This window comes from Lactuca serriola, chromosome 1, assembly GCF_051521515.1.
Source record: "Lactuca serriola cultivar US96UC23 chromosome 1, Lser_US96UC23_V15, whole genome shotgun sequence".
NCBI classification, from domain to species: domain Eukaryota; kingdom Viridiplantae; phylum Streptophyta; class Magnoliopsida; order Asterales; family Asteraceae; genus Lactuca; species Lactuca serriola.
The window spans coordinates 103,924,997-103,935,866 of NC_136408.1; the positions used below are offsets into that span (position 1 = coordinate 103,924,997).

General features: G+C 30.8%; 1 protein-coding gene across 1 annotated transcript; it reads left to right on the forward strand.

Annotated features, from left to right (window-relative positions):
- The first annotated feature begins 207 nt into the window (after positions 1-207).
- Positions 208-8,637, forward strand: TOP3A (topoisomerase 3alpha). The gene is made up of 24 exons (XM_079034115.1): positions 208-654; positions 890-1,068; positions 1,161-1,233; positions 1,313-1,435; positions 1,526-1,647; positions 1,743-1,815; positions 1,909-2,025; positions 2,749-2,832; positions 2,924-3,103; positions 3,187-3,315; positions 3,417-3,491; positions 4,429-4,518; positions 4,619-4,720; positions 4,830-4,864; positions 4,970-5,099; positions 5,713-5,765; positions 5,848-5,947; positions 6,047-6,085; positions 6,197-6,275; positions 6,369-6,440; positions 6,547-6,630; positions 7,460-7,699; positions 7,936-8,056; positions 8,260-8,637. Exons 1-24 carry the CDS (start codon positions 379-381, stop codon positions 8,474-8,476), a joined length of 2,793 nt encoding a protein of 930 aa, XP_078890241.1. The 5' UTR covers positions 208-378; the 3' UTR covers positions 8,477-8,637.
- The last annotated feature ends 2,233 nt before the right edge of the window (positions 8,638-10,870 follow it).

Below are 10,870 nucleotides of genomic sequence, written 5' to 3' on the forward strand. Positions count from 1 at the left end.
CCAAGTGTTTATGACTTTTTTAATGTTATGTTATGTTTTTTTAAGTAATGAAATGTAATATTTTTATTTTTATTTTTTAATTTGAAGTTATGAAATATTATGTTTTTTTATTAAAATTGAAGTTTTTTATTTAAATTAAATAATTTTCAAAAAATATCACATTGCACCTAATTTGGGTCGGAAAGACTTGTTGTACATTCTCCCATCCCATGTAACCCAAATCGCCACAACATCAACAGCAAGCACAAAGGCGGGAAAAGAGAGGATTTGGGTCTAAAACCCCCAAAAGGGTTTGAACTTTGAACAGAGAGCCAGTAAAATAGTCGGATTCGACTCTCCGACCGGAAAATAGCGGCGGGAGGCGGCGGAGGGAGGGCAATGAGGGTGCTGAATGTAGCCGAGAAACCGTCGGTGGCAAAGACGGTATCAGGAATATTATCGAGGGGCCAGGGGTTACGAATGCGAGAGGGGAGGTCAAGGTACAACAAAGTGTTCGAGTTCAATTACACGATTCAAGGACAGCCTTGTCAGATGATGTTCACATCCGTCACTGGACATCTAATGGAAATAGAGTTTGAAAGCCGCTATCGGAAGTGGAACTCTTGCGACCCCGTCGATCTATTTCAAGCACCCATCCGCAAACATGTCCCCGAGGTCAATACACTACATATTGTTCTTATATTCATCATCTGATCTCCTGTTTGTTCAAAACCAGACCTACATTTTAACCTTGAAACTTCAATTGGGTTAATTTCCTTTCAACTTAAATGCTTTATGGATTCTCTACTTGTTTTGGTTATTTCGTTCCCAATTTTGAATCTGTTTTGTTTGGTGTTCATCCTCTGAAACCATTATCGTCTTGTGAATTTGCTTATGTTATGTAATCAAGGACAAATTAGACATCAAAAAGACATTGGAGGAGGAAGCGAGAAAATGTCAATGGCTTGTATTGTGGCTGGATTGTGATAGAGAAGGAGAAAACATTGCATTTGAAGTCGTGGAAGTTTGCTCAAATGCAAATTCTCGTCTCGATATATGGAGGGCTCGTTTCTCTTCATTAATCGATAGGTCTAAACTCTAAAACTCAAATCCCCCTTTCAACACTTCATTTCATCTCTTTTCAATCATCTAAACTACAAATTTTAATCTTTCTTCAACAGGGAAATCCACCAAGCTGTACAAAATCTTGTACGCCCTAATCAGTTATTTTCAGATGCAGTTGATGTTAGGCAAGTGAGTGTTCCTCAAAACATATTTCAAAATCCATGAATTTTATAATTGAATTATCATACCAATTTGGAATCTTTTTCAGGAAATAGATCTTCGAATTGGTGCTTCATTTACAAGATTTCAAACAATGTTATTGAAAGATGCATTTGCTTTTAACTTTTCTACAGATGGCAGAAGCCTTGTTCTAAGCTATGGTCCTTGTCAGGTATTCTTTACACCATTTTGGTGCAAAAGATGATGTAAGGGTATTTTAGGAATTAAAAAATTATACATCTATGATTATTGTCTATTGTAGTTTCCCACATTGGGATTTGTTGTGGAAAGATATTGGGAAATACAAGCACATGAACCTGAAGAATTTTGGAAGATTCAGTGCACTCATACAGCTGATGAAGGCACTTCTACTTTTAATTGGATGTAATTTTCCAATCTTTTATATGTTTTATTATGAATTTCTTAAATATTAGTGATATACCTTTTATTTATTTATTTATTTATTTTTTAAATTTCAGGCGTGGGCATTTGTTTGATTACACATGTGCAGTATTACTTTATGAAATGTGTCTCCAAGAACCCATAGCAACTGTAAGTGTTAAAAAGCAGTAATTTTTTCTGAATTTGTAATGAGTTCATAGGAACTATAAAATATAAATAATTATTTTTATTTTTATTTTTCAGGTGACAAAAGTTAGGCAGCAGGAGAGACTAAAATACCCTCCACACCCTTTGAACACTATTGAGCTAGAGAAACGAGCTTCACGTTATTTCAGGATGAGTTCTGAACAAACCATGAAGGTTAGTTTTGTCATTTGTAATAAGGGAGTTCCTTTCAAAGAGAAAGCTTAGAGTAAATTACAAAAATGGTCCCTGTGCATTTTGATTTATATCGAGTTTAGTCAAAAATCGAAACTTTTTCAGTTTTGGTTCTTATTTCAATGTTTCATATCGATTTTGATCCTCATTTAAAGATTCTAGGGACCAAAATTGATAAATAAGGGCCAAAAATAAAGAATGTTTCGATTTTGGACTAAACATGGTAAAAGTCAAAAAGCACAGGGACCATTTTTGTAAATGATGTAGAAAATCAATTGTCCTTCGCCCCTTTATGCTTGCATTTCCATCCATTCTTGATGTGTCCAAATACTTTATCAACTTGAGGAGAAAACTTAGAGTAAATTACAAAAACGGTCCTTACGCTTTCTGATTTTACTCTTTTCAGTCCACAATCCAAACATTTTGGTCCTTTTTTTAAGGTGTCATCAATTTTTCTCTTCATTTCAAGATTCCATGGACCAAAACCTCGAAACAAGGACCAAAACTGAAAAATATTCCAATTTCGGAGTAAACACGTTAGAAACAGAAACTACAAGGACCATTTTTGTAAATCACGAAAAAACTTAATCACACTTCTCCCTTAGTTTCTTTTCCTTCCATTACATTCAATTCTTCAATCAACATTTTTTTCTTTATAAATACATGAACTCATATTTCATTTTTCTTTTTCTTTTTTTTTTGTAGATTGCAGAAGATCTTTATCAATCTGGTTTCATAAGCTACCCACGAACAGAAACCGATTCTTTTTCATCAAGAACCGATTTACATGTAAGCATCTTTTACCCTAAATAAAATTCTTCTTCTTATTATTTATTTTCCAATATCAAAGGGTAGTTTAGTAATTTCACATTACTTAAAGATACTTGTACAAGAACAACAAGAGCATCCGGTGTGGGGCCCATATGCGAAAAGGTTATTAGATCCTTCATCAGGACTCTGGAAAAATCCAACCAATGGTGGGCATGATGACAAAGCACATCCTCCCATTCACCCTACAAAATACTCATCTGGTGAATCTGGTTGGAGTGAGGATCATCGTGTAAGTATATTATATATATAGTAATGAAACATCACAAGGGTAATTTAGTAAATTCACATTAACTTTAAAAATCTTTGATGTAGAAACTGTATGAGCTGGTTGTTCGACATTATTTGGCATGTGTTTCTCAACCTGCTGTTGGAGCTGAAACCACAGTAGAAATCGATATTGCTGGAGAGATGTTTTCAGCATTGGGGAGGACAATAGTTGCTGTGAGTTTTATTTTATTATTTTATTATTTTTTATTAAATTTAGCTTTTTATGTAATCTGTTAAAGGCTTTTTAATGTTGAGTGTTTGAAACATTTATACAGAAAAATTATTTGGAAGTCTACAGATTTGAAACATGGGGTGGATCACTTATCCCAAATTACACATTTGGACAGCAGGTTTGTGTTTTGGCAAAATGAATAATTTGGAATTGAGTAAATTACATTTTTAGTCCCTGAGAGTTTCTGATTTTTGCAATTTTGGTTTGAAAAAGTGTTTATCTTTCTATATTGGTTTCAAAAAGTTTTATCTTGCAGTTTTGGTCCCAAAAAGTATTTATCTTTCAATTATGGTCTCAAAAGTTTTCTCTTGTAGTTTTGGTTCTTATTTGAGGTGCTTTGTAACATTTTTGGTCCCTGTTTTAAATAAAATTACTATTTTTGGTCCCTGAGTATAGATGATTGATGCAATTTTGGTCCCAAAAAGTTTTTTCTTGCAATTTTGGTCCTTATTTAAGGCCCTTGTAACATTTTTGGTACCTGTTTCAAATAAAGTTACTATTTTTGGTCCAAAGTATAGCTGATTTTTGCAACTTTGGTCCCAAAAAAGTTCTCTCTTGCAATATTGGTTTCAAAAAGTTTTATCTTGCAATTTTTCTCCCAAAAAGTATTTATCTTTCAATTATGGTCGCAAAAAGTTTTCTCTTGCAATTTTAGTCCTTATTTGAGGCCCTTGTAACATTTTTGGTCCCAGAAAGTTTTATCTTGCAAATTTGGTCCCAAAAAGTATTTATCTTTCAATTATGGTCCCAAAAAGTTTTCTCTTGCAATTTTGGCCTTTATTTGAGGTCCATGTAACATTTTTGGTCCCTGTTCCAAGAATAATTACTATTTTTGGTCTGAGTATATCTGATTTTTTGCAATTTTGTCCCCAAAAATGTAGTATTTTTATTTGGAACATGACTAAAGCGTTACAAAAACTTCAAATAAAGACCAAATTTGCAAGAGAAAATTTTTCAAGACCAAAGTTAAAAGTATCATCTATACTCAGGGGCCAAAAATGTAATTTTACTTTTTTTTTTGGGTTTCAAATAACTTGATTAAAAAAATGTTACAGTTTACTCCAACATCATTGACGCTTGAGTCAGGGATTACTAGACCACCTCCCCTCTTAAGTGAAGCTGATCTTTTAGATTGTATGGATAAGGTAAGCCTCTGTATTTAAACATCAAATAATAAAATATTATTTTTCAAAATTCAAATAATAAAAAAACTTTATTTATTCATTTGTTTTTGTCTTTTTTTAGGCAGGAATTGGTACAGATGCAACAATGCATGATCACATTAAAAAGCTAACTGATCGGTTTTATGCTACTAAAGAATCACAACATTTCAAGCCAACTAATCTTGTATTTCATTTTCCTCTATATCCAATATTTTAAATAATATAAATTTTTTTCTTTTACTTTCTTTATTCTTGTTATTTATTTTTGATTGTGAATTTGGATGTGATTATAGGGTGAGGCATTAGTTATGGGATATGATGATATGGGGTGAGTAAGTCTAATAAGGCATATATTTTGATTACCTTTTTGTTTAATGTTATTTTAAATTTATGTTTTTTTATTTTAAATTATAATTATATGTTTTTTTTAAAGGTATGAGCTATGGAAACCATATCTTAGGAGCATGATGGAAATGGATATGAAAGCAGTTAGTGAAGGCAACAAAAGAAAAAATGATGTTCTTGCTACTTGTTTGCAGCAGATGAAGGATTGCTTTTTAGATGTATGTTGACACTAACTTTTTTTTATACCTATTTTACCCTTTTTACTTTTTTCCTCTCAACTTTTGTCATATCAAATTGATTAATATTGTTGATAATGATATTAATGTTGTAAAATTTTGTTTTTTGAAACGTAAGGGTAAAATGGTAATTTAGTCTTGTTCAAAGGGTTTTCATTTCAAAAAAGAAACATACTTCTTTACCTATTTTACCCTTTTTACTTTTTTCCTCCCAACTCCTATCACATCAAAATCGATTAAATATTGTTGATAATGATATGAATATTATGAAATTTTGTTTTCTGAAATGTAAGGGTAAAATGGTAATTTAGTCTCGTTCGAAGGGTTTTCCTTTCTAAAAAGAAACATACTTGTTTACCTATTTTGCCCTTTTTACTTTTTTCCTTCCAGCTCCTATCATGTCAAAATCGATTAAATATTGTTAATCATGATATTAATGTTGTGAAATTTTTCGTTTTTTGAAACGTAAGGGTAAAATGGTAATTTAGTCTCGTTCAAAAAGAAATATAGCTTATGTATACTCATCAAATTATGTTGACTTTTTGCATTTCGATGTGTTGACTAGTTGACTTTTTGAAACGATTTAATTTTTCAGGCAAGGTTAAACAAAGTAAAACTCTTTGAAGCCTTGGAGATATTCTTTGACAGGTTTGTGACTTTGTTCATATGTTTTAGACTTTTATCATGCAAATAAAGTTGGTTTTTTACGTTTTTACCCTTCTATATCTAGAACAAATAATGCTGGAGGAACAGGGCAACAGAATTTTGGAGAAAAAATCCGGAAATGTGATGTTTGTCAAGATTCAGATATGGTTCTTAAAAAGAAACCGGTATTTATTTATTTATTTATTTATTTATTATTATTATTATTATTATTATTTTTTATAAAATGTCAATTTAATAAATTATTTATTTTACTTACCTTACAGGATGGAAAGTACATGGTTGGTTGCTTGGGTTTTCCACAGGCAAGTGTTTTTTTGAGTCTTTAATAAAAATAATTTAAAAAAAAAATCATTTTATTTAATAAATTTGTTTTATATTTATTAATTTAATGATTTAATCCTCTACTAATGCAGTGTAGAAATGTGATCTGGCTTCCTGGATCCTTATCAGAAGCAACTGTCACCACAACTGTTTGCAATACATGCACTCCAGGTTATTATTTTATCTAATGGAATGTAAGGGTAAAATGGTCATTTTGTCTTTTTATTGTGGTGATGTAATATTTATATATATTTTTTTTCACAGGACCTATTTTGAAGATCCAGTTTACATTTCGAAGGCTTGAAATACCACCTAATTTCAATGTCAATCATTTAGGTATTCTGTTTAGTTTTTAATATTTAATATTATAAATTTATAAAATGGTTTTGAAGATTAAAAAAAAGAAATCTGCAAATATATTTATAATATTAATGATATTTAGGTTGTGTTGGTGGGTGTGATGATATTCTGAGAGAGCTCATGGAAATATCTGGAACTGGACATCGAAATCCTTCAAGCATACCAGGTATTATGTAGTCGATTCCAAGTGTAAAATGACCATTTTACCCTTGTATTAAAAAAAATGAGAAAAGCTTTTTCAATTGCAGAAAAATTGTGATGGCAACAATAAATCAATAATAAAACTTTTGATCTAATAAAATTGACAATTCATAGGGGTAATTACGTCGTTTTACATATCCGAGGGTAAATTTGTCCTTTTACTCATTTCAGATGACTTATTAGCTGGATGACCTAACTTCCAAAATTTGTGATGAGTGGCTTAAGCAATAATTTGTTAAACTTAAAATTAGGCTGACCTAATTATATTATTATTATTAATTAATTTCTGTAATGATTAGTAATTAAGTTATAGTGGTGATTTAATTATTATTAACATTTCATAATAATGTTTATATAATTATTATTATTATCATTCAGTGGGCCCCTACCATCTAGCTTTTTGAATATTTTATAACATTATTCACTATCTTCAGTGGTAGCTTGATAATTTAACTAAATGATTTGGTAATTTAAGATATATAAAATTTGTGGGTCCCATTCACCTCATATCAATTAAATATGACATGACAATGGACATACACCTAAATTTTAATTTTTTCTTACATCATTTAATAAGCTGAAAGCTGAAATTTTATAAAAATGTTTCATAGGCTGATGAATCATGTTGTTACTATTATTACCCTATTCACCTTATAGGAGATGTTTGGCTTTCAATTCCATCTTCCTTATTTTATTGAAAAGACCAAAATACCCTTGTTATATGTATTGAACTAAATAAATAAATAATTTCAACACTACATGTTTACTAAACCTTTTGTCATTTTTTGTTTCAGCTAGAGGAAGAGGAGCCACTAACACTACCACTACGCCTTCTCATACTACTACTCCAAATAATCATAATAATAATAATAATTTTAATTTTAATAATAATAATAATAATGATAATAATAATAATAATCAGCAGAGTAGTTGCAGTTTTTGTCATCAAACAGGACATTCTTCAAGTGATTGTTATTCACTAACTTCTCAATCGCGTAGTTCAAGATCTCAAAGACTCAACAACTCAAATAATGGTATTCATTTCTTGCATCTTTTTATTTATTTTTTTCAATATGGAGGGCATTTTTGTCTTTTGCATAGACAAGAGATGAAGAGATCAAGACACCACCTCCTTTCAACCCTAAAAAGGGATTTACATTTACCTCTTTGGGATTTTGCTTTTTATAATTTCTTTTGGTGATAATCACCACACTATCTTATCTCTTGAGTTTTGGGATGAAAAGGGTAAAATGGTAATTTGGCAATGCAGGAGATACACCGGTTCCTTGTGTTATTTGTGGTGCACCTTGTGTTTTGAGAACTGCCAACACAGAAGCTAACAGGGGAAGAAAGTTCTACACTTGTCAGACACAGGGTTGCAAGTCTTTTATGTAAGCTAATTTTCTCTCCATAAAATTATTTTCAAAAATAAATAATTTTTTTTTTGCTTAATTGGAAAATATTAAAGTAAGAAAACAAGAGCAATTTTGTAAGCCTCGTTTTTCTAACTTTATTTAATAAGTCGTTCTTTCTGTATTAAGTAAATTAAATCACTTTAATATATATAGCTTACCAGATTAAGTCTTTATTACAGGTGTTGGGAGGATAGTGTCCCCACTACAAGAGCTACAACCACCGCCAGGCGGGGTGGCCGTGGTCGTGGCGGCGGTGGTGGTGGAAGAGGCGGAGGTGGTGGTGATGGGAGATTTGTGTCGGCCATTGGTGAGCCTGTTTCCGGGAGAAGTTGTTTTATTTGTGGTGATCCATCACATTTTTCAAATGTTTGCCCAAATCGTGGGATGCGAAATTAATATTATTTTATTATTATTATTTTATTTTAACTTTATTCGATGTTTTGGTCAATTGGTCAACGGAAATCTTCCATGTGTTCTTGATGGAAATCATACATTTTGGATATGAGATTGACAAATTGTGAAAATGATTAATGCATGGTAGTAATTTAGTTTGTTAATGATTGTGTTGTGTTTGATATTCAAGATGTTGGATGTATTTGATAATATTGTGTGAAAAATTTATGAGAAACAAGTTACTTGTAAATATAAAAGAGAGATCATAATTAGCAAAAAGGAAAGGAAATATTTTAAAGATTAAATAAAAATTGGTATTAGAAATGATAAGCTTGTTTTAACACATTAATGTGTATAGAGATTTATAATCGACAATGTTGATACTTATCAAATAAATGACAAGTTTTTGAGGTGATGGATGTTACAAATCAAATAGTAATATAGATGTGTAATGGTTATCATAATATGATATGTAATATAATGGGTAAAATATGTATTCTTGTAACATTGTTTTGTTTTTATTCCAATTTTAGTAATAAAGTAGTTTAAAATTTCAAGTTTTGTAAGGAAGTGTTTTTTGAATGAAGCATGCAGATTCAACCATGTCACAGTTAAGGACCAAAGTGCACAACAATATAATCATAATTAGTTAATGCTATCAAAAAATTAGACAAATTTTGGCTAATCTAATTAAAGCTTATTCTAAGATTTAGATTAAAAATATGTTTATTTTTTATTTATTTTTTTATTTTTTTGAAATTGCCATTAATTTAGTAGGTCACACCTACAAAATTGGCTTTTGGCCTATGAAATCTTGGCTTTAAACCTACAAAATTGAACAGTTATTAATATTTAAGCAAAAAAGAAAATTGAATACCCCTCATTTGAATTTTATAATTTTGGAGGTGTGACTTGCGAAATCCTCATAAATCACATGTGAAAATTGAAATCCCATTTTGCATGTTACACCTAGGATTTTGTAGGTCATCTTTGCGAAATTGTATGTATTTTGAATGTGTCATTTTTGCATTTTGTACTGTGAAATATGACAACTGTATTAGGAAATATAACATTCATATTACAAAAATAAGATAAGGTTTTTATTTTTTTAATAAATTGTTTTTTTTGTTACTTTGTTAAAGAATACAATCTTTTTAATTAGATGACATTTCTCTCATAAATAATTATGAATTCATTTCCAACTAAGTTTCTTGTTGTTTATATCGGTGGGTTGTATGGTTATATAGATAGTTGATGAGAGTGATGTCGAACACTTGAAAAACATTATTTGAAGCGTCTCAAATGTTGTACATATGTATTTGGAAGACGGTGGTGATGCTACGATGGAAGAGTCTCTGACTATTTAATATAATGCAGTTAATCAATTGTTGGCGGAAACCAGTATAATAGAAAAGACACTAGTGAGAACCAATATAGTGGAAGAAGGGGTAAAAATCAAATAGGTATTTTTTTTATCTCTCTTATTGTTCCTCAATATGCCAATGTTCATGGATACGTTGTATATGAAACTCAAACACTAATAGAAACACATATTCATTATGTATATATCCTGAAAACTATAAGTATATTGGTGATGATGATATTACTATATGTGATGATGATGTTGGTACTTATGATGATACAAATTACCGAGAAGTACTTCCCTTTGCAAATGATACAAATATAATTCCTTACGGGATGGGGACCCAGTTTAGTTTGGGGCCATTTGACCTTAAAAGTAGTATTTCTCATAATGAATAGTCGAATGATGGACACTCATACTAGTACACAAAAACACAGTTATATGGTATACATCTTTTTCTGCATGTGGCTTTACGCACATATCCTATCACATAGTCAAAACATACAAACATTCAAAAGCAAAGAAGTTTTTTCAACTAGCACTTCGAATGAAAGTGTTCATGAGGAATTTCAGTACAAAACTAACAAATCTATAAAATCAAGGTTTAAGGCAACATGTTATCATGAAAATTATACTTGGCATTGTTGTGCTACTTATGTCTATTGGCTTTTTCTCTGTTCAAAACTTGTTGTTCAACACACTTGTTCTTCAATACAATTGAACCCATATCATCACCACACCAACAAAAAGGTGTTTGGGCATTTATTTTTCGAGGTTATGTGTAATAATCATAGGAGAATCTATCGGGGAAGTGACATCATTATGTATTTAATTTGAAGTACTAACTTGATATTTCATATAAACAAACATGGCGCGCTAAAAAACATGTGCTTAAACTTTTTGAGAGGGACCAAGAGGATTCATTCGCCAGACTCCCTACATATAGTTACAACTTGGAGAAACATAATCTCTATAACACGACATACATTGAAACAAACGATGAAGAGTGGTTCGAGTTCTTTTACCTCTCAATT